General features: G+C 40.1%; 1 protein-coding gene across 5 annotated transcripts in view; it reads left to right on the top strand.

Moving 5' to 3' along the window:
• Positions 1-24,076, top strand: part of Atg5 (autophagy related 5) — a 133,065-nt gene that overhangs the window by 43,794 nt on the left and 65,195 nt on the right. For 4 of the 5 annotated variants that reach the window (XM_045155291.1, XM_045155288.1, XM_045155290.1 and 1 more), the window contains exons 4-5: positions 7,718-7,796; positions 13,864-14,026. In XM_045155291.1, the coding sequence (XP_045011226.1) occupies positions 7,718-7,796; positions 13,864-14,026 (242 nt within the window). The remainder of the gene's footprint in view (positions 1-7,717; positions 7,797-13,863; positions 14,027-24,076) is intronic. The other variant, XM_045155292.1, reaches the window with a different exon arrangement.

Genomic DNA, 24,076 nt, shown 5'->3' on the forward strand with positions numbered 1-24,076 from the left:
GTGAGAAACATAGTTCAACTTAAAAGTAATTAAGCCGGGCGTGGTGGCGCATGCCTTTAATCCCAGCACACGGGAGGCAGAGGTAGGAGGATCACTGAGAGTTCGAGGCCACCCTGAGACTACATAGTGAATTCCAGGTCAGCCTGAGCCAGAGTGAGACCCTACCTCGAAAAACAAAACAAAACAAAAAAAAAAAAAAAGTAATTGCTAAGTCATCTTTCAGTTGATAACTCTATCCTTGGTGGTTATGGTGTTTATGTTAGGAGTTGTATTCTGAATATGATAGTAACAATGTTAGGGCCATTTTTTTTTTCCTTTTAGTGCAATGATTTGGCTAAAATATACCATGCTTCCATATGTAGTAATCATCCCTTTGGAAAGTAGGTCTCCTTAGTGTTGGGGTTCAAATGTTCTCCTATAATGAGCTGTATCTCTAACCTCTGAAGTCTTGCTCTCCTTTTGTACACATGCACTCTGTCTAGCTCCTGCATGCACATTATTGTCTCTCCCCTTCTCAGAATAGACTTTCACTCTGTAGCCCAGACTGATGACCAGAGACTGACTCATTGTTAGTCCAGGCTGGACTTAGCCTTATGGCAGTCCTCCTGACCTCTTGTCTCAGCTTCTTAAGTATTGAGACTGCAGGTATGCTTCACCTGGCCTGGCAGAACTCTTGTTTGAGAGCTTCAGTTCATGACTCTTTAAGGCACCATACCTGTTGACCTACTTAATTTTCTTTCCCTCCCTCCCTCCCTCCCTCCCTCCCTCCCTCCCTCCCTCCCTCCCTCCCTCCCTCCCTCCCTCCCTCCCTCCCTTCTTCTCCTCTTTCTCTCTCTTCACCTCCCTCCCTCCCTGTCTTTCATTTAATTTATTTAATTATTTTGAGAGAGAGACAGATAGAGAGAATGGGCACACTAGGACCTCCAGCCACTGCAATGAACTTCAGATGCATGTGCTACCTTGTGCATCTGGCTTACATGGGTACTAGGAAATTGAACCTGGGTCCTTAAGGCTTTGCAGGCAACTACCTTAACCACTGAGCAATCTTGCCTGCCCATTTTTCTTCTATTCTGTATGTTCTAATTCCCTAATTGCATGTTTTTTTTAAAAATATTTTATTAATTTACTTTTGAGAGAGGAAGAGGCAGAGCAAAAGAGAGAATGGGCGTGCCAGGGCCTCTAGCTACTGCCAATGAACTCCAGACACACGTGCCCCCTTGGGCATCTGACTTATGTGGGTCCTGGGGAATTGAACTGGGATCCTCAGGCTTCGCAGGCAAACGCCTTAACCGCTAAGCCATTTCCCCAGCCCTGCACATGTATTTTGTTTATTTATTTATTTTGAGGCAAGCCCAACAGACTCGCCAGTTTTTTAACAATGCTTGTGAGAGAGAGAATTGGCACACCAGGGCCTCTAGCTGCTGCAATCAAATTCCAGATGCATGTCCCCCTTGTGCGCATGTGTGACATTGTGCACTTGTGTCACTGTGCATCTGGCTTATATGGAACCTGGAGAGTTGAACATGAGTTCTTAGGCTTCACAGGCAAGTGCTTTAACTGCTAAGCCATCTCTCCTGCTCATTTTTATGTATTTTTTGAAAGATATATATAGTTTTCATTTATTTGGGAGAGGGGACCACAGAGAGAGAATGGGCACATTAGGATCTCCAGCTGCTGCAAAGAACTCCATATGCATGCAACACCTTGTGCATCATATGTGAGTCCTGGGGAATTGAACTTGGGTCCTTTGGCTTTGTAGGCAAGTGCCTTAACCACTAAGCCATCTCTCTGTTCCCCTAATTGCATGTTTTAATTTGCCCAGATTATAATAGATACATGATAAATACTCAAGTGTGTTGATTTAATCAAGTTCAAAGCCAGTGTCTTGTGCATACTAAGCTACTAGTCTACCACTGAGGCTCATTTCTAACCCAGTGCTTTGCACTGTTAACTTAAAAAAAAAAAAAAACCTGCCTGAGAAATAGAACTGTTACTCCACGGGGCTGAAGAGATGCTTGCTTATAAAGCCTGCTGGCCCAGGTTTGATTCCCCGGTACCACGTAAAGCCAGATGCATGAAGTGGCTCATGAGTCTGGAGTTTGTTTGCAGTGACAGGAGGCCCTGGCGTGCCCATATGCTCTCTTCTCAAATAAGTAAATACTAAAAAGAGAAAGAGAGAGAAGAAATGTTAATCCAATTGAAAACATAAATTTTCTTGTGTGGAGTAATGTAATTAGACAGCAGAGGGTGCTCTAACATTGTAGTTTAAGGAATAAAGTTTGTTATTACCATATGTGAAGTGTTCATGTAGCCCAGGCTAGTCTGGAACCTACTGTAGATGACCTTGAACTTTTGCTGCTCCTACCTCCAACTCTTGAGGGCTGGGATTATATAGGTATGTTGAGTTTATGCAGTGCTGGGGATCAAACTCAGGGCTTTGTGTGTGCTAGGCAAGAACTACAAACTGAACTACATTTCCAGCCCTGTTCTCAGATTTTATAAAGAAGACTGGTAGTAAGTTCTATTAATGGTTCAAATCTGGACCAGCATGTGTCTCAGTGGTGGAGTACTTAACTAATTTATACAGGGCCCTGGATGTGATCCCTAATGCTGTAAAATTTGAAGGAAAAACAAGAGGAAGGAAGAAAGAGACTAAATTAGATCTTAAACCTTGAAGTATAAAATTTAGGAAGATTTTTTTTTCTTTTTTTTTTTTTGGTTTTTCGAGGTAGGGTCTCAGTCTGGTCCAGGCTGACCTGGAATTAACTCTGTCATCTCTGGGTGGCCTTGAACTCATGGCAATCCTCCTACCTCTGCCTCCCGAGTGCTGGGATTAAAGGCGTGCGCCACCACGCCCGGCTAGGAAGATATTTCTTTGGCAACAGTAAAAGACATATCTCTAGTGAAATTTTTTAAAAATATTTTTATTTTTTTATTTGTAAGCAGAGAGAGAGAGAGACAGAGAGACATGGGTACGCCTGGGCTTCTAGCCACTTCAGATGGACTCCAGATGCATACACCCCTGTGTGTTGAAACTTTTTTTGAATCGATAAATGTGGCCCCTTGTGCATCTGGCTAATGTGGGTCTTGGGGAATTAAGCCTTGAACCAGGGTCCTCAGGCTTTGCAGGCAAGTGCTTAACTGCTAAGCCATCTCTCCAGCCCAAGATTGCTTTTTTTTTTTTTTTTGCATTCAATGAGATTTTTATTTCAATTATCCAGAAAACAATATTACAACATTTTATAAAAATACTAAGTTTTAGGCTACCATTATTCATTTAAAAAAGTGTTTGTGCTGAAGGCTGCTTTTGCCAACATTCTTTTGGTATAGGAAAGCTCCACAGTAAAACAATAAAGATGGAGGCTGCTGGGGAAAAAAAACCCTCAAATGTACAAAAACTGTTTATTTTCTTGGCAATTAAAAAATATGTAACAATTTAAATTGAATACACATCAAGTTAGTGTTTTAGCCTTACTATACAATGGTTAAAAGGAACTGATCCATTTCATCAAAACCTAATGAATACCATCAACTTTTCCTGGCTTTTCTGATCACAATTAGTACATAAACATCTTTGTTACTTTTTTAAAAATACTTAGGGGCTGGAGAGATGGCTTAGCAGTTAAGTGCTTGCCTGTGAAGCCTAAGGACCCCAATTCGAGGTTCGGTTCCCCAGGTCCCACGTTAGCCAGATGCACAAGGGAGTGCACGCATTTTGAGTTTGTTTGCAGAGGCTGGAAGCCCTGGCGCGCCCATTTTCTCTCTCTCCCTCTATCTGTCTCTCTGTGTCTGACGCTCTCAAATAAATAAATAAATAAAATAAAATAAAAACTTAGAAAACCAATACAATATAGTTCACATGAAGCCCTGTAAAAAACTCCTGTCACAGGTTGTAGACGTTGGGACAAATAATGCCATCACTAATCTTAGGAAGCCCCTTTTGGTAGAGGATTCAGTACTAAACATGTTACGTAAAAAGAAACAAGTATAATCTTTAGTACCAGCACTTTTGCCAACTTGCATGAAGTTTATGTGTCACACTTTAAAAAAAGGTTTAAATTTGAACATATATACCATGGCACAGCTATTTTAAATTTAAGGATTAAATTGATGGTAGTTAAAAATCATATGTTGAGAACACAGGAACTTTCGACAATGCTTTAAAGTATGGCTATAAACACAGCATTTAAACATAAATACTAGACTTCATTTTGTACTTTGCTAAAATCTTAAAACATAATGCTGCTATTCAAATTCATTTCAGAATTTTAGTCTGGAAAACCAGGTTTTTTTTTTTTTTTTGTATGTTTTACTTTTGAATTTTAAATTGACCAATTCTTCCCTCTTCTAAGTTAGTTTCTCAGAATATGGTTACCTACTCAAATCAACTCCATTCCAAAAGGGAAAAATGACAACCATTAAGATAGAAGGGAAGACTCAAACGGGGTTTTGAAAAGTGGAGTTCTAAGAAGGTTCTGTATAAAAGCTGGGTCAACTGGAATTAGTAAAGACTTCTCTTCACTATTTTGAGGATGTAACATTCATGTAGTGTGTATGTTAACAAAAATTAGTGTGACAGTCATACCTGATAGCTCTTAAAGTCTGAAGCAAGATTGCTTTTTTATTGAACAAAAAAGGCTGCAACTAGCCTGGCATGGTGGCGCACACCTTTGAGGCAGAGGTAGGAGGATCACCATGAGTTTGAGGCCACTCTGAGGCTACATAGTGAATTCCAGGTCAGCCTGAGCTAGAGTGAGAACCTACCTCAAAAAACTAAAAATAAAAAGGTACAACTATAGTTGGAAATCCAACTAATTTAAATATTACAGTAGGCCAGGCATGGTGGCACATGCTTTTAATCCCAGCATGTGGAAGGCAGAGGTAGGAAGATCACCGTGAGTTCAAGGCCACCCTGAGACTTCATAGTGAATTCCAGGTCAGCCTGAGCTAGAGTGAAACCCTACCACGAAAAACCAAAATAAATAAATAAATAAGTAATAAATAAATAAATAAATAAATAAATATTACAGTAAATTGGCCTTACTTTGAATGTAGTACAAACAGAACTGTAGAGTCAAAGTATGCTTCACAGATCTCTAAGACAACTCATATATGAAAAAGTACAAAAACATCTGGGGTTATTACATGTATAAAATACTATATAAATCACATTCAAAAATCTCATTTAAGCCAGGCATGGTGGTGCACACCTTTAATCCCAGCACTTGGGAGACAGAGGTAGGAGGATTGCCAAGAGTTTGAGGACACCCTGAGACTCCATAGTAAATTCCAGGTCAGCCTGGGCTAGCGTGAGACCCTACCTCAGAAAACCAAAAAAAGTCGGACAGCCCGGGTTCAATTCCCTACTACCCACATAGAGCCAGATGCACAGGGTGGCACATACATCTGGAGTTCATTTGCAGCAGCAGGAGACCCTGGCACACTTTAAAAAAAGACTAAAATGTGTTGGGACATTGGCTCACATCTAATAATCTATAATCTTAGCATTTGGGCAGCAGAGGCAGGAGGATCAGTAGTTCAGAGGTCATCTGCAACTACATAGTGAGCTCCAGGCCAGCCCAAGTTACATGAAAGGCTGTGCACCTGTCCAGAAAATGAAAGGCTGATCTATATACCACAGTACTGTTGTTCTGGGTCATTTTACAGAAATAAGTGCTTCTTAGTCAGAAAAATCTACTTTAGTGATTCTCTGGAAAAAAGATTGCTTTTCTTGGTTTATTTTTATTTATTTATTTGAGAGTGACAGGCAGAGAGAGAGGGGGGGGAGTGGGCACACCAGGGCTTTATGTTGCCCTTAGATGTAACTGAATGACTGAGAATAGAGTATCTGTAATTTCAAGTATAAATTTCAAGGTAATGCTTTAGTGAAAACTTATGTATAGCTTTTCTTTAGAAAGTATGATAGCTTTAACATTTTGTAAATGGTGTGTAGATTCTTGTTATTTCTAGTCTTTTTTTTTTACCTTTTTCATTCATTTTTATAAGATTATGAACCTTATAAGTTATTTTGAAAATGGACTTCTGTTTTTTTCTTATTTCTTTTTTGAGGTAGGTTCTCACTCTAGCCTAGCTTGACCTGACACTCACATTGTCGTCCCAGGCAGGCCTCGAATTCACAGCAATCCTCCTGCCTCTGCCTCCTGAGTACTGGGATTAAAGGTATGTGCCACCACATCCAGCCTGAAAATGGACTTTTTTTAAAAGTGTGCCAGGGTCGCCTGCTGCTGCAAATGAACTCCAGATGCATGTGCCACCCTGTGCATCTGGCTCTATGTGGGTAGTAGGGAATTGAACCCAGGCTGTCCGACTTTTTTGCAAGCAAGTGTTTTTAACCACTGAGCCAACACTCCAGCTCCTTTATTTTTTTTTAAAGGGATATTCTGTATCTATATTTAGATGTTTTTATAGTTAAAAGTTTTGATATTCGCCCATTCTCTCTCTTCCTCTCTGTGCCACTTTCTCTCTCAAATAAATAAATAAAAATAAAGTTTAATAAAAGGGCTGGAGAGATGGCTTAGTGGTTAAGGCATTTGCCTGCAAAACCAAAGGACCCTGATTCGATTCTCTAGGACCCACATAAGCCGTATGCACAAGGGGGTGCATGCGTCTGGAATTCGTTTGTAGTGGCTGGAGGCCCTGGCATGCCCATTCTCTCTCTTCCCCTCTCTCAAATAAATAAATAAAAATAAAGTTTAAAAAGAAGTCTGGATATTTATATGCTATAATGTTAGTAGAAATAACCATAGAATAGAATATTTGCATGCTTTTTAGGTGCATGTCTTGGTGCTTTTAATTTTCTAAAATATTAAATTTAAAAGTAGTCAGAAACCTATATATCTCATACTTAGGAGGCTGAAGCAAGAGGATCACATTTCAAGGCCAGCCTAGGCTACTTGAGACACTATCCCCAAAACAAAAGGGACTGGGGTGCTCAGTGGATTAAATTATAAACATGAGGGTCCCCACTACATGACGGGCAGATGTGATGGCCTGCCTGTCACCCCAGTGTGTAGGAGATAGAGATTGAGGCTCCCTGGGGCAAGTTGGCTAGCTAGATGAGCCAAATCAGTAAGTGCTGGCTTCCAGATTAGAGACCCTCCCTCCCTTAGTAAATAAGGTGGAGCATGATGAGGAAGATGTCTGGTATCAACCTTTAGCCTCTAGTGCACATGGGCATACTTATACATGTAACAAATGCATGCACACCCCACAAAAGTTTAAAAATAACAAAACAAATGATATATGTATCTCCAACTATCTCCAGTTGTGGTGTTTCTTCCCTGTAAGAGGCTGAGACAGGAGGATTGCTGTGTGTGTGAGGCCAGCCTGGTTTATGTAGTGAATACCAGACCAGCCAGGGCTGTATAACCAGATCCTGTCTCAAAAGTAAACAAACAAACCTAAATAAACTTAAAAAGAACAGTTGCCTGTTATGAACACTGGGATGGTAATTTGAGACTGCAACAGCTGATAAGAATGTCTCCAATAATGTCACTGTGTATAATTGAGGTTCTTAGAGGAAATGACAAGGTTAGAAGAACATCTGACACCTGAAATGTCTGTATTAGCCCAGACATGTAGCCATGAAAAGCTACCTTCCTGTGATGACCAGTGAAGCCTGTGACATGGAGACATTTGTTATGGAGCTTCAGTTATAAAGTTACATAAATACTTTGAAAATGTTTTTCATTTTTAGGCATTATCCAATTGGATTGCTGTTTGATCTTCTTGCATCAAGCTCGGCTCTTCCTTGGAGCATCACAGTACATTTTAAGGTACAGTTTAAGTAGCAATTCCCATTTGTCCCACACATGACATTTAATAGAGTAGAATTATTATTATTTGGTTTTTTGAGGTAGGATTCAGGTATAGCCCAGGCTGACCTGTAATTTACTTTGTAGTTTCTGTCTTGCCTTGAACTCAACAATCTTTCTGCCACTGCCTCCCATGTGTTGTGATTAAAGATGTGCACCAATTTTTTTTTAAAAAAATTATTTATTTATTTGAGAGAGAGAGAGAGAGAAAATGGGCATGTCAGGGCCTCCAGCCACTGCAAACGAACTCCAGATATATGTGCCCCCTTGTGCATCTGGCTTATGTGGGTCCTGGGGAATTGAACCGGGTTCCTTTGGCTTTGTAGGCAAATGCCTTAACTACTAAGCCATCTCTCCAGCCCCAATTTTTTAAACATATATAGGTATTTTTGAGAGAGATTGTGTATGGTTATCCAGGGTCTCCAGCCACTTCAAATGAACTCCAGACACATGCACCACTTCATGCATCGGGCTTTATGTGAGTACTGTGGAATGGAAACTATCCACTAGGCTTTACAAGCAAGTGCCTTTAACCACTGAGCCATCACTTCAACCCCTAGAATAGAATTTCTTTTCTTTTTGTGGTAGGGTCTCACTCAGGTCTAGCTCAGGCTGACCTAGAATTCACTATGTCATCTCAGGGTGCCCTCAAACTCATGGTGATCCCTGCCTCCTAAGTGCTGGGATTAAAGCGTGTGACACCATGCCTGGCTCTGGAGTAGAATTATTTATTTATTTATTTTTTTTTTTTTTGGTTTTTCGAGGTAGGGTCTCACTGTAGCCTAGGCTGACCTGGAATTCAATATAGAGTCTCAGGGTGGCTTTGAACTCACAGCAATCCTCCTACCTCTGCCTCCCAAGTGCTGGGATTAAAGGCATGCGCCACCACGCCTGGCTTGGAGTAGAATTTTTTAAAGTGCATTCATTGTGTTTTTTCCCTTCCTGCCTCCCTTCTTTCCTCACTCCTTCCATTAATCAATGGGCATAAACACATATATTCTCTGGTCTCTGCTCTCCATAGGACTGGGATTATACATACATACATACATACATACATACATACATACACACACACAAACACACACACATATACATGCACATATATATATATATACACACATGTATGTATATATATATGTATATATATATACACGCACATATATACATTGTATATGTATACATATCCATCCATATATATATCTACACCAGCTGCTGATGCAAGTCTGGGGAATCAAATACTGGTGCTTCCAGCCCTGTCAAGTCTTCATGCTTGTGGCAAGCACCCTTCCCCACTGAGCCATCTTCTCAGCCTAAATGCCTTTTCTTTATATTAGAACTAAGTACAATAGTTTTGAAATTTGATGTTTTGAGGAATCAAAGGCAACAGTAAAATTCCTGGATGTAGGTGTGTGTGTGAGAGTAAAAGGAACAGCTAGTATGGGAATGGTTTGATGGAAGGCCAAAGATTTGATGAACTTCTGTTTTGATAACTAACTCATTTGGATAGTTTTTAAAGCCAGGCAACATTTAGTGTTTTCTGTATAAAGCGTTAGTCACAGCTGGGCATGATGTTGCATGCCTGTGATTCCAGCACTCAGGAAGTGGAGGCAGGGAAGTTTGTGTCCAAGGTCATTTTGGGCTTATGCTACATAAGGAGACTGTGGTCAGCCTGGACTACATAATGAGACTTTGTCTCAAAACATAAATGAGAAAATAGCCAGGCTTGGTGGCATATGCCTTTAATGCCTTTTAATTGGGAGGTCACGATAGAAGGATTTCTGTGAGTTCAAGGCCAGCCTGGAACTTCAGAGCAAGTTCCAGGTTATCCTGGGCTAAAGAGAGACCCCCACCTAGAAAACATACAAACAAAAAGTAAAAAACAGGATTGGAGAGATGTCTCAATGGTTAAAGGAACTTGCTTGCAAAACCTGATGGCACAGATTCAGTTCCTCATTACCTGTGTAAAGCCAGATGCACAAAGTAGTGCATGCATCTGAGATCATTTGCAGTGGCAGAAGGCCTCTGTGCCCATTCTTTCTCTAAAATCAGTAAGTAAGTAAGTAGGGGTGTGTGTGTGTGTGTGTGTGTGTGTATATTTTTTTTTTTTTTTTTTGAGAGTTGAACATGGGTCCTTAGGATTCGCAGGCAAGAGCCTTAACTGTTAAGCTTTCTCTCCAGCCCTTTTCTTTCTTTCTTGTTTATGTTTTTGTTTTGCTCTAGCCCAGGCTTACTTGAAACTCACTTTATTATATCCCCAGGCCGGCCTCCTACTTCAGTCTCCCAAGTGCTGGGATTAAAAGGTGTGAACCACCATACCTAGCTCTAACCTATCTTCTATTAAAAAAAAAAATCAGGGCTGGAGAGATGGTTTAGTGGTTAAACACTTGCCTGTGAAGCCTAAGGACCCTGGTTCAAGGCTCGATTCCCCAAGACCCACGTTAGTCAGATGCACAAGGGGGCACACATGTCTGGAGTTTGTTTGCAGTGGTTGGAGGCCCTGGTGTTCCCATTCTCTCTCTCTCTTTCTCTCCCCCTCTTTGTCACTTTCAATAAGTAAATAAATAAACAAAAAAACTTAAAAAAAATCACCAGGCGTAGTGGCACATACCTTAATCCCAGCACTTGGGAGGCAGAGATAGAAGGATCACCATGAGTTCAAGGCCAACCTGAGACTACATAGTGAAATTCCAGGTCAGCCTGGGCTAGAGCGACATGCCACCTTGGAAGAAAAAAAGGTCACTGTGCTTATTAAAATGGTGCAATAAAACCACAAGACTTAATGGAAAAAAAATCAAAAAATCTTTAGTTTAGGTACTTAATATATAGCATAGTTTTACACATGGCAACTGGTTCAGAAATACCTAAATACTACAGTAAACATGACATTTCATTTCAAGTTGAAAGAGTGAAAGTTTGCATGTGGCACTAGGCATTGGGAGAGTTGAGCTCAATTTTTGTGAAGCTGTGGAAAGTGCCTGGAATGAGAAGTTGTCCTGGCTAGACTGCACTAGTGTAGCTCCTGCTCAGCTGAGCTAGTGGATGTATTTCGCTTCAGATTTCCCATCTCACTCATCAGGTTTGTTCAGCTGGGGCAGAAGTCTGTACACCTGCTATTGCTTGAAGACAGTATTTGCATAAGTACAACACAATTCACATTATTCTCAGCTTGTTTCCTAATATGTCAGTTGCAAAAGATGTGAACAGAAAATTTACAGAAGAGCCTATGAAAGAGTGCCTTACCATCTTTAGTTATTGGGGAAATGTAAATTAAAACCAGAGTGGGATATTACTTTACACTTACTAGAATGACTCAGATGAAAATGACTGATGATAAGTTTGAGGATATGTAGTAAACAGAGCTATCATATGTTGTTAGTGGGAGTTTCAGATTGTTCTATCACTTGAAGAAAATAACATTTTGAAAGTCTTGAGTGATGTTAACTGTATTCTTAGACTTAGGCCAAGCATTTCTGCTTGCAGCTGACTATTAACAGAATATGATGAGATATCTAAAAAGAGCTTTATAACAAAGTGCATAGCAGCTTTATTCATAGGCAAAACCTGGAAACAATCCTGATGGCAACAGGTTTTTGGATAAACAGATAGTGAGTGATATCTTCATTCAGTGACAGTTGTTCAATATAAAAGAATCAATTGGGCTGGGAAGGTTGCTCAGTCAGTTAAGTGCTTGTCTTGTAAGCATGAGGATCTGAGTTCAGTTCCTAGTACCCATATAAATGCTGGGCGTGGGTACTAGGGATTAAGCCCAGTGCTGTGGGGTGGAGAACTTGGCAGATCCTTGGGGCTTGCTAGCTGCTCAGTATAGCCTAATTAGTGAGCCTTAGTATAATAAGAAACCCAGTCTCAGAAAGGCAGGATGTGTATGTAAGGGTGACATCAAGGTTGTCCTCTGGGCTCTGTACAGATGTGCAAACACGTAAACACCCATGTATACCACACGCTAGCAAAAAATAATTATTGACATATGCAATTACACAAAAGCATCTCAAAAGCCTTGTGCTCACTGAAGGATACCAGATCATGTAATTTGTGTGATTCTGTTTATAAAAGTGAAATTAGATTTGTCATGCCATATGTCTGACCTTGAAGATTAATGAAAGAATAAACATGATGTCAACCTTACATTTATCTACACAATTTTGTTTGGGTCAGAAAGATATGTACATATACACAATGGCTAATGCACACTAGAAAAGTTTAGAAATATAATGAATCAAGGGGCTGTTGGGAATTTAATTGTGTGCTATCTTAAGTTAATCATGGAAAAAGGATCATTTTGTGAGTAGGAGCTGAGAGGGCTTTGGCTGAGACATTTGTCACTTTCTTCTTTGCCACAGTGAATTCCGCCGCTTTGGCTGTGTAAGCAGATCTCTACCTTTCTCTGCTCTTGCTTCCTTTTCACTGAGCTTGTGTCATTCATGATCTCCAAGCCTTTCTAGACAGGAAATAGGCATTCTTTCAAAGGGTAGCTGTGTGCAGACACCTTCACTCTCTTGAAAGGCCCCTCTTTTGCATTAAGGCTACTCATAAGTGCTTGTTAGATGACAGCTACAGGTGCCACACATTGGCTGTGGTTAGGAACCTGCAAAGCAATGGGAGCCTGGAAAAGCAGAGCTCAAGGCCCTTTCTGTTTACAGAGTCACTGGCTAAGAAACAGTTATTCCTAAAGTTTCTCCAACCACTGCTTTGAGAGGTGTGGACTCCTTTTTAAATAATCAGCTTGCATACAACAGTTTAAGAGTAATACTAGGTTAAATTAGGTAAAAAAAAAAAAAAAAGTTACCTCAAAGTATTTTATTTGAATAAAAAACATTTCAGCTGCTCATTTTATAATCAAACTGTTATTAGTATAGAAAATTGTGTAATATCTGAGGGGCCATTTTATGCTTTGTATATTTATATATGTTTTGTGTTGCTAGTGGTGGAGCCAGACCAGTGCTCTACCACTGAGCGCCACCTGCAGCACTAGGATTCTGTTGTAAATTCAGTGATGTTTTAGAACTTGATTTATAGACTTGAGATGAAAAATAATGTAAACAGACATAACCATCATAATGCTAATTCACTGGAATATAATAGTTGATATGCATGTATTATATCAGAAATGAAGTTACAGAAGGCAAATTTAGCTATTTGACTTTAAAAGCTGCTGTTCAGTTGAGGCGGTGTCTCTCTATATCCCAAGCTGGCTTTGAACTGCGTTTCTTCTGCATCAGTCTTTTGACTGCTTGTGATCTCATCTGGCTAAACTCCTTAAGTGCTTTATTCATTTATTATCTAGTTGATAAACGGTAGAATGTATATTTAATTTGTTCTTTAATAAACACATATTATTTTTCACTTACCTACTTTCTGGTCATTTCATGTGCAAACCTTTGTATGCACATATACTTTCATTTCTTTTTCATTTCTTTTCTGGATGTGAAATGGCTAGGACAGATGATAGGTATGTGTTTCTCTTGTTTGAAAAACTACCACAGATTAAAGTGGTGGCCCATGCTCTGTCCTATCTAGGGTGGTAGAGGCAAGAGGATCAGGCGCACAAGAACAATGTGGGCTACAGGAGACACTGTCTCAGCAACAACAAAAATCTGCCAAATCCTTTTCCTAAGAAGTTATATCGTTTTGCATTTCTACCATCAATGTGTGTGAGTTTCTTTCACTGTCCTTTGCGATACTTGGTGGAGGCAAGCTTGATGGCACACACCTGTGATTCTAGCACTCAGGAAGTTGAGGCAGGAGGATCATAATTTCAAAGTCAGTCTGGATTAGAACGTGAGATCCTGTCTCGATACATATACACACAAAAGCTGTTTTTAAAATCATTATCCTTTTCCTGTAGTCTTACAAAAATAAGGACTGCTTAGAAAGAGTACACATTATGCCAAATACAATTATCAAAATGATAAACTATAGTTTGCCAAAAATATTGGAGGATTGGAGAATAAATATAGTGCTTTTTTAAGAAGGTATTTTTATAATACTGGTTTTTTTTTTCCTATGATAGAGTTTTCCAGAAAAGGACCTTCTGCACTGTCCATCCAAGGATGCAATTGAAGCTCATTTTATGTCTTGTATGAAAGAAGCTGATGCCCTGAAGCATAAAAGTCAAGTCATCAATGAAATGCAGAAGAAAGACCACAAGCAGCTCTGGATGGGGCTGCAGAATGGTAACTACAGTGGCGTCTAACTTGAGAGCACTGCTGTACAAAGTAGAGTAAGACCAGAACCAGGCGCTGTTGATACACTGGTGATAAATCTTAGGATCTCCATGCCCAAATTTGCAAATTAGCAACTTTTAGTCATCTCTTCCATTCTATCCTCTGTGTCCTTCATGGATTAGTGGATAAAGTGCTTGTCATGCAAGCCTGAGGACCTGAGTGCAGACCCCCAGTGCCCACAAAATGCTGGATGTGTGCTATGTGCCTGTAATCCCAGTGCTGGGGAGGCAGAGACAGGAGGATCCTAGGGCTTGCTGACTACCTTTCTAACTGAAGTGGTGAGCTCCATGTTCAGTGCTAGACACTATCTCTGAAAATAAGATGGAGAGCAACTAAGGAAGATATCTGAAGTCAACCTCTGCCTTCCATATGCATGCTCACACAGGGGCACATATCCCCACATACACATATGTATGAATGCCGCAGACACACGGGCATGCACACAGAAGAAAATACTCCAAGGAGCTAAAAAATGTAGTTCAGTTGGCAGACTGCTTCCAGGGCATGCATGAAGCCCTGGGTCCCACCCCACCTCAGTACTGCATAAACCAAGTGTGGAGGTGCACACACTCAGGAGATGGAGGCAGGAGGATCATCGTTTCATGGTAAAAATAAAGGTAAGAAAAGAAAACCAAACATAGCTGAGGAAAAAGATGTGGGGAAAATGGAGCTTATTTTGTGTCCCTCATCTTGGAGAGGTCATAGCTGCTGCTTCTTGCCTCTTACCACCTTCTAGCATCTGCAGATGGGTGATTTAAATTAAATAGCATCCTCTAACTCCTTTGCATGGGTGTAGTACATACAGCTAAGCATCACCCCAAACAGTAATGCTGCATTTCAGTTACTGTGGCTATCAACTACAAATAACCATATAAAAATACTATTTTATTGCCAGCAATAAAAAAATTTTGTTTTTATAAAGTGTTTTTATTTATGTATTGTGTGGGTGTGTTAGGGCAGGATACCAGGGTTTCTTGCTGCTGTAAATGAATGGTAGATGCTTGCATACTCCCCCCCCCCCCCCCCGCTCTGGTTTTACATGGGTAGCTAGGGAACCAAACCTAGGCCAGCAGGCTTTGCAGACAAGTGCCTTTAACTGCTGAGCCATTTCTTTACCTCTGTTGTTAACATTAATTGTAGAAATCATAGTAACAATAGGTATATCTATGACTGATGACAAATTTTATCATATCTTAGTGTCTGTTTGGTATTCATTATGCATGTCTTGTTTACAGCATAGGTAACAAAGTCCTAGTGGGTCAGGTCCCTGTTTTCTTCTAGCTGTAGAACCCCCTGACAGTCTATAGAAATGGAGAATTGAGCTTGGCAGGGTGGTACACACCTTTAATCCAGCACTCAGGAGGCAGAGGTAGGTGGATCACTATGAGTTCGAGGCCAGCCTAAGACTACATAATTGAATTCTAGGTCAGCCTGGGCTAGAGTGAGACCCTGCCTAGGGGGAAAAAAAGAATTGAAAAAGGGAATTTATCCAAGAAACATGAAAAGGCACCAGTGACACAGTGATAATGTTGGAAGTGAAAATTGAGGAGAGAGTAGCCAGGGAGCTAGTGACTTTGGGACTGTTGACATAACCCTAGGAGTAACTTAGTGAAGATGAACTCATTTACATAAATAAAACTGTTGTCACATAAAGGATGAAGATGTCCCAGAATGATGCTGCTGATGTTCTAAGAAATGCATGGATTCCTCAGGACATTGAAGATACAAATAATGAAATTTACAGGTTCTCTTGACACTGAAGGTGCTGATAATGCAATGCTAAGGTGATTTTAACAGAAAGATTTTGGTTTAGCTGGCCTAGGAAAGGTGCTTGCAAACAACTTACATTTTTACAAAAAGATCAAACATTTTTCTATGTTTTAAAACCACTTTTACTCAACCTTCTGTTTTCCTATGTGAAACAGTGGAAAAAAGAATTTTTAGTGTTTTGAAGAAAAAAGTATACAGAGCATTTATAGAGATTATGGAATAATCTTTTGGAGACAGGGTTTCACTATATAGCCCAGGCTGGCCCCATGAGCTTGTAGCCCCCACCTTTTGAATGCTGCGTGACAGGTGCGTGCTACTGTGTCCAGCTTTCTCCACTAAGAGTGCTTTGCACAGTTTGAGCATGCAGGTCACTTTTCCAGTCCATACTAACATGGAAGTTACAACAATTACAAATTTTGTGCTGCTGTTTGTTTTGGCCAGGGAAATAGTGTCAGGGTAAGTTCTTTCATGGCAGTGACCCTTTGTGAGGACCATGTCAAAAAGGAATTTGTAGCCACTTAGTATTTATTAAACTGTGTGCAAGTTTAAAGCATTATTGTGACCTCAGTGGTATGAATGTACCTCAGTAGTATGTATGTCGGATCCCATTTTATGATGTGTATGATCATCCCATTTGCTCTCTTGCTTTAGATATAGATTTGACATGGGTGACATGGCATTGCTTCTTAGTTTCATATTTGTGCATCCTAAGTGATGCTTTAGGAGACTTGAAAATAAGCAGAACCCTGAGACTAGAGAGAGAAAGAGTTTGAGATAATTTCACTTAAGAATTGAAGTACCAGTTTATTTAGGCATGGAGAACAGTTGTTAAGAGTTATGAAAAGTGAGTTAAGGTGTTTAGTTTCATCTCTCCTAATAGTGCTTAAGTCACTCCATCCTTTTGAACTTCCATTTCTTTAGTTGTGTTTTTTTTTTTTTTCTTCCCTAGGTAGGGTCTCATTCTAGCCCAGGCTGACTTGGAACTCACAATGTAGTCTCAGGGTGGCCTCAAACTCAGTGGCGATCCTCCTACCTCTGCCTCCCTAGTGTTGGGATTAAAAGCGTGTGCTACCACGCCTGGCCTGTTTCCTTAGGGTTACCCCCTTCCCCGAGGTAGGGTCTCACTCTAGCTCAGGCTGACCTGGAATTCACTATGTAGTCTCAGGGTGGCCTTGAACTCATGGCAGTCCTCCTACCTCTGCCTCCCATGTGCTGGGATTAAAGCTGTGTGCCACCATGCCTGGCTTGTTTCCTTAAGTTTAAGGTAGGAAGTTCTTACTTGTCTCATATGTGTAAGGAAGATTTTTAGAAGTTGGGTATGTTGACTCATACTTTTGAGCCAAACCCTCAGGAGAGGAGGCAGGCAGATCACTGTTTTCAAGGTCAGCCCGGGCTAGTACCATTTGTTGAAGATGCTGTCTTTTGTCTAGTGTGTATTTTGGCCATCTCTGTGAAGAATGTTGCTAGAATTTTCATTGGAATTACATTTAATCTGTATAATGCTTTTGGTGGGGTGGCCATTTTCATAATACTAATTCTCCTAATCCATGAGCATGAGAGGTCTTTCCATCTTCTTGTATCCTTCTCAGTTTTTTCCTTCACTATTTTTATTTTCTTTGTGTAGGTCTTTCACTTCCTTGGTTCTTCCAAGGTATTGTGTGCATGCATGCGTGTGTGTGTATGTTTATTGAAAACGGGATAGTGCTTATCTCTTTCTTCATATGTTTATCTTTGTCATATAGAAAGGCTGCTGATTTTTGTGTATTGGTTTTTGTATCCTGTCACTTTACTAAAAGAATATATCACCTTTATAAGTTTTTTGGTGGAGTCTTTTGGGTCACTTATAGAACATCATGTCATTGGCAAATAGGGCTAGTTTGAGTTCTTCCTTGCCAATTTATGTCCCTTTTATTTGTTCCTCTTGTCTTATTGTTTAAGCTAAAATTTTAAGTACTGTTGAAAAGCAACAGGCATAGTAGACACCTCTGTCTTGTTTCAGACTTTAATGGGAATGCCACAAGGTTTTCCCCATTAGTATGATCTGGGCCTTAGGTGCATTACAAATAGCTTTTATTATGTTGGGATATATTCCCTCCATTCCTAGTCTTTCCAGTGTCTTAATCATGAAGGGCTGTTGTATTTTGCTGAAAGCCTTTTCTGCATCTGTTGAAATAATCATGAGTCTTGTGTTTTAAGTTTATTTATGTGGTGAATTACACTTATCAGTTAGCATATGTTGAACTTTCCCTGCATCCCTGGGATGAAACGGACTTCAGTGAGGTGAATGATTTTGATATATTCTTGAATTCAGTTTATGAAGATTTGAAGTTTTGAAATCTCTGTTCTTATAATGTAGGCATTTATTGCTATGAACTTTCCTCTTAGTACTGCCTTCATTGTGTCACATAAGATTTGGTATGTTGTGTTTTCATTGTCGTTCAGTTTGATAAATTTATAGCTTTCCTTTTTGGTTTCCTGCAACAACCCCATTCATTGCTTAATATTGAGTTTTTCAATCTCAAAAAGTTGGTGTGTTTTCTGTTGTTACTGTTGTTGATTTCTAGTTTTTAATGCATTATGGTCAAATATAATACAGGGATTATGTCAGTTTTTCTGAATTTGTGGGGACATGCTTTATGCCCTAATACATGATCTATTTTGGAGACAGTTCTATGAGCTGCTGAGAAAAATGTTTATTCAGTAGAGTTAGGGTGGAATGTTCTTTAGATGTCTGTTAAGTCCATTTCATCTGTGGTGTGGTTTAGCTCTGTTGTTTCTCTGTTTATTTTCTGCTTTGAGGATTTGTCTATTGATGATAGTGTGTGCTACTATTATTGTATTGGGATTTATATCTGTTTTATTATCCAGTAAATTTTGCTTTATAAAATTAGGTGCCCCTGTGTTTGGTGTATATAAGTTTATGATTATAATATCTTCTTATGGAATTGTTACTGTAATGAATATGAGGTGACCTTCTTTATCTTTTTTTACTACTTTTGGTTTAAAGTCTATTTTGTCAGAAATCAGTACAGCCACTCCTTGTTTCTTATTTCTGTTTGGTTGGAATATCTTTTTCTGTCCTTTCACCTTAAGGTGGTGTTTATCTTTAAGTGTCAGATGTGTTCCTTCCCTTCCCTTCCCTTCCCTCCCCTCCCCTTCCCTCCCTTCTCCTTCCCTTCCCTCTCCTTCTCTCCCCTCCCCTCCCATTTCTTCCTTTCTTTGTTTCTTTTTTGTTTTGCTTCTTCCAGGTAGGGTCTCTCACTCTAGCCTGGGATGACCTGAAATTTACTGTGTAGTCTTTTGGTGGCCTGGAACTCACAGCGATCCTCCTACCTCTACCTGCTGAGTACTGGGATTGAAGGCATGCACCACCACATCTAGCTGAGTTTCTTGTATACAGTAAGTGGATGGGTCTACCTTTCTAATCCAGCCTGTTAACCTGTGCCTTTTGATTGTAGAGTTGAGCTCATTAACATTCAGAGTTATAATTGTGAGGTGTGAGTTAATTCTTGTCATGTTGAAGATTTTGTGTGGTTTGCTATTTTCTTGGTCTTTGCATGCTTTATGTCCATTCTGGTTTTGATTTTTCTAATTAAAAAATTATACTTTATATTTGAGAGACAAAGAGGCAGAGAGAGAGGGAGAGAGGAAGATGCAGAGAGAGAAAGAGAATGGGCACATTAGGCCTTCAGCTGCTGCAAACAAACTCCAAAAGCATGTGATACCTTGTGTATCTGGCTTACATGGATCCTGGGGAATCAGACCTGGGTTCTTTAGCTTTGCAGGCTAGTGCCTTAATGACTAAGCTATCTCTCTAGTCCTTGATTGTTTCTTTTTCTCATGTGCATGTTGTTTCCTCTCCTGAGTGTGGAGTATTTCATGCAGTATTCTCTATAGGGCTGGCTTGGTGCTCATGAAATAGTGTAGCTGGTTTGTATTATGAAAGTTTCTTCTTTCCTCTGTTATTATCAGGGATAATTTTTCTGGGTACAGTGGTTTAGGTTAGCAGCCATGGTCATTTAGCTTTTGAAATTCTCTGTTCCAAGGTCTTCTGGCTTTATTTAATTTCCATTGAAAAATCTGAGGTAATTCTGATGGGCCTACCTCTGTATGTAATGAGCTGTTTTTCTCTTACAGCTTTTAGTACTCTCTCCTTGTTTTCTGTGGTTAGTGTTTTGATTATTATATGATGTGGAGTGTTTCTTCACTGTTCCTGTCTCTTTGATGTTCTGTGCACCTCCTTTCTTTTATTTTGTAAGGTTAGGAAATTTTTCATTAATTTTGTGGAAGATATTCTCTACCCCCTTGGCCTTTATTTCTTCCCCTTTCTGTATGCCTATGATCTGATTTGTTTAAAGTTGCTCCAAAGTTCCCTCATGTTCTGTTCACACACTTTTAAAACTTGCCAGTGGTTTTGGAATCCTGGTCTCCTTCTTCTGTTTTGTCCTTGAGTTGCATGTGTTCTGTTCTGTTGCTGAAGCTTTCATGGGAGCCCTTTAAGAGGGTTATTTCATTTCTGCTATGTTAAGTTTTTCTCCAGCATGTCCATCTCTCTTTGAATTCCATTTTCATTTCTTGATTTGGCCTTTTTATTGTCTCTTAGAATTCATTCCTGCATTTGAATATATTCTTATTGAGCTTGTTCCATTAGCCCATAGCTCATTTATTTGTTCTTTTTCCTCAAATTCCTTTAGCCATCTATCATTCTCTTTTTGATTGTCTTCGATTTCAGTAAGCCATCTATAGAGTACAGTTGCTGATTTTTTTTTGGTTTCATTCAGCCATCTATTTAGATGTTCTTGCTGTCCGTTACCTTCATGCATCCTTTGAATTCTTTTTGTTTCCTTTCTTTCAATTCATTGAGCCAAACTTTGATTAGTAATTTGAATTCTGTTTACCGATTTTCTTCCATTTCCTCCAGCCATTCTTGGAGTCCTGTTAGATTACTCTTGGATCAGTTTCTTCCCATTCAAACATCCATTTCTCATGGTTTTATTAAGTTTGTTTAAAAGGTTTATTGAGATTTCATCTTGGGCTTCTAAGTCTTGGGCTTCCTCTAATTTTTCATTGGAGGCTTCCATTGTCGGACTGGGTAATCTTAATGGGGATTCCTTTGCTTGGTGTCCTGTATTTGCTTTGTGTCAGGTCAAGATTAGTTGTCTCACTGAGGATGTAGCAATAGCAGCTTTTGGGTAGCCTGTGTTTGGTGGCCTGGTCTAATCTAATCTAAGTGGGTGTGGGATTGAAGGCTATCCACTAGTTTGTGTGTGCCACCTCCTGGCAAATCTGGGTAAGACCTTGGGAGGCATGAATTTCCTGGTGTCCAAACTTAGTGCTTTTCTTCCAGTCTTATTTACTGTTTGGCTTTTTGGAGTGAGATCAGCTCAAGCTTTTCCTGGAAGCTGGGGCTGGAAAATGATTGCCCTCTGTTCCAACCCTTCATCACATATTTTTTGGAGGGCGGAGTCTTGCAACATGGGTGTGAGAAGTAAAATCCAAGTTGGTCAGCTGCTCACTGCTGACCTTCAGCTGGTCTGTGTCCTCCTAGGCAGCTTCCCTAGAATGGAGACTAGCCGTGGTGTGCCATTCCCTCACTCAGCCCATACCCACTATGGCCAGCTGGTCTGTCCCTCCCAGGTGGCAGCCCTAGAATGGAGTCTAGCTCTGGCGTGAAACTCCCATGCTCAACAGACTCACAATGGCGGGGTCCTTCTTGCAGCTGACCTTGAGCTGGTCTGTCCCCTCCCAGGCAGCAGCCCAGGAAAACTCCTGTGCTCAACAGACTCACCTACCTGCTTATTATTTTAACAGTTGTATTTATTTATTTGAGAGAGAAAGAAAGAGGCAGACAGACAGAGAGGATTGGGGAGAGAATGGGTGTGCTTGGGCCTCTTGCCACTGTAAACAAACACCAGACACATGTGCCACTGTGCATCTGGCTTCATGTGGGTACTAGGGAATTGAACTTAGGACATCAGGCTTAGTAAACAACTACTTTTAACCACTGGGCAGTCTTTCCAGCCCAATTCACCTGCTTTTCAATGCAATCTGTGCAGTGAGAGATTTGTGAATGTGTGAAAGGGTGGAAAGCATTTAGGACCCACCCCCCTCCAAGCTAGGGTCTTGCTGGAGCCCAGAATAACCTTGAATTCATTAGGTAGTCTCAGGGTGGCCTAGAGGCTTAGAACTCATGGTGATCCTCTCCCTTCTGTGTGCTGGAATTAAAGGTGTGTGCCACCAGGCCAGGTAGCATTGAGGATTTTGTTTGTTTGTTTTTTGATGTAGGGACTCACTCTATCCCAGGCTGACCTGGAATTCACTATGTAGTTTCAGGCTTGCCTCAAACTCAGAGATTCTCCTACCTCTGCCTCCTGAGTGACAGGATTAAAGGCGTGTACAACCACACCAGGCTTAGCATTTAGAATTTACTTTTGTGGTTTTTCTAGGTAGGGTATTGCTCACCTGGAATTCACTATAGTGTTTCCGGGTGCCCTCTTATCTTGGCCCTCTTATCTCCATCACCACACCTGGCTGCATTAGGATCTTTTTTTTTTTTTTTTAATTTTTATTAACATTTTCCATGATTATAAAATATATCCCATGGTAATTCTCTCCCTCCCCACCCCCACACTTTCCCGTTTGAAATTCCATTCTCGATCATATTACTTCCCCATTACAATCATTGTAATTACATATATACAATATCAACCTATTAAGTATCCTCCTCCCTTCCTTTCTCCACCCTTTATGTCTCCTTTTCATCTTACTGGCCTCTGCTACTCAGTATTTTCATTCTCACGCAAAAGCCCAGTCATCTGTAGCTAGGATCCACATATGAGAGAGAACATGTGGTGCTTGGCTTTCTGGGCCTGGGTTACCTGACTTAGTATAATACTTTCCAGGTCCATCCATTTTTCTGCAAATTTCATAACTTCATTTTTCTTTACCGCTGAGTAGAACTCCATTGTATAAATGTACCACATCTTCATTATCCACTCATCTGTTGAGGGACATCTAGGCTGGTTCCATTTCCCAGCTATTATAAATTGAGCAGCAATAAACATGGTTGAGCATGTACTTCTAAGGAAATGAGATGAGTCCTTTGGATATATGCCTAGGAGCGCTATAGCTGGGTCATATGGTAGATCAATCTCTAGCTGCTTTAGGAACCTCCACACTGTTTTCCACAATGGCTGGACCAGATTGCATTCCCACCAGCAGTGCAGAAGGGTTCCTTTTTTTCCACATCCCCGCCAACATTTATAATCATTTGTTTTCATGATGGTGGCCAATCTGACAGGAGTGAGATGGAATCTCAATGTAGTTTTAATCTGCATTTCCCTGATGACTAGTGACGTAGAACATTTTTTTAGGTGCTTATATGCCATTCGTATTTCTTCCTTTGAGAACTCTCTATTTAGCTCCTTAGCCCATTTTTTGATTGGCTTGTTTGATTCCTTATTATTTAACTTTTTGAGTTCTTTGTATATCCTAGATATTAATCCCCTATCAGATATATAGCTGGCGAAGATTTTTTCCCATTCTGTAGGTTGCCTCTTTGCTTTTTTCACTGTGTCCTTTGTGGTGCAAAATCTTTGTAATTTCATTAGGTCCCAGTGGTTAATCTGTGGTTTTATTGCCTGAGCAACTGGGGTTGTATTCAGAAAGTCATTGCCAAGACCAATATGTTGAAGGGTTTCCCCTACTTTTTCCTCTAGCAGTTTCAAAGTTTCCGGTCTGATGTTAAGGTCTTTAATCCATTTGGACTTAATTCTTGTGCATGGCGAGAGAGAAGAATCTATTTTCATCCTTCTGCAGATATTTATCCAGTTTTCAAAACACCATTTGCTGAAGAGGCTGTCTCTTCTCCAATGAGTATTTTTGGCATTTTTATCGAATATCAGGTGGCTATAGCTACTTGGGCTTACATCTGGGTCCTCTGTTCTGTTCCACTGATCTACATGTCTGTTTTTGTGCCAGTACCACGCTGTTTTTGTTACTATGGCTCTGTAGTATAGGTTAAAATCAGGTATGGTGATACCACCAGCCTCTTTTTTGTTGCTCAGTATTATTTTAGATATTCGAGGTTTTTTGTGATTCCAAATGAATTTTTGGATTGTTTTTTCTATTTCCATGAAGAAAGCCTTTGGAATTTTGATAGGGATTGCATTAAATGTGTAGATTGCTTTAGGTAAGATTGCCATTTTCACGATATTGATTCTTCCAATC

Source organism: Jaculus jaculus, chromosome 7 (assembly GCF_020740685.1).
Source record: "Jaculus jaculus isolate mJacJac1 chromosome 7, mJacJac1.mat.Y.cur, whole genome shotgun sequence".
NCBI lineage: Eukaryota > Metazoa > Chordata > Mammalia > Rodentia > Dipodidae > Jaculus > Jaculus jaculus.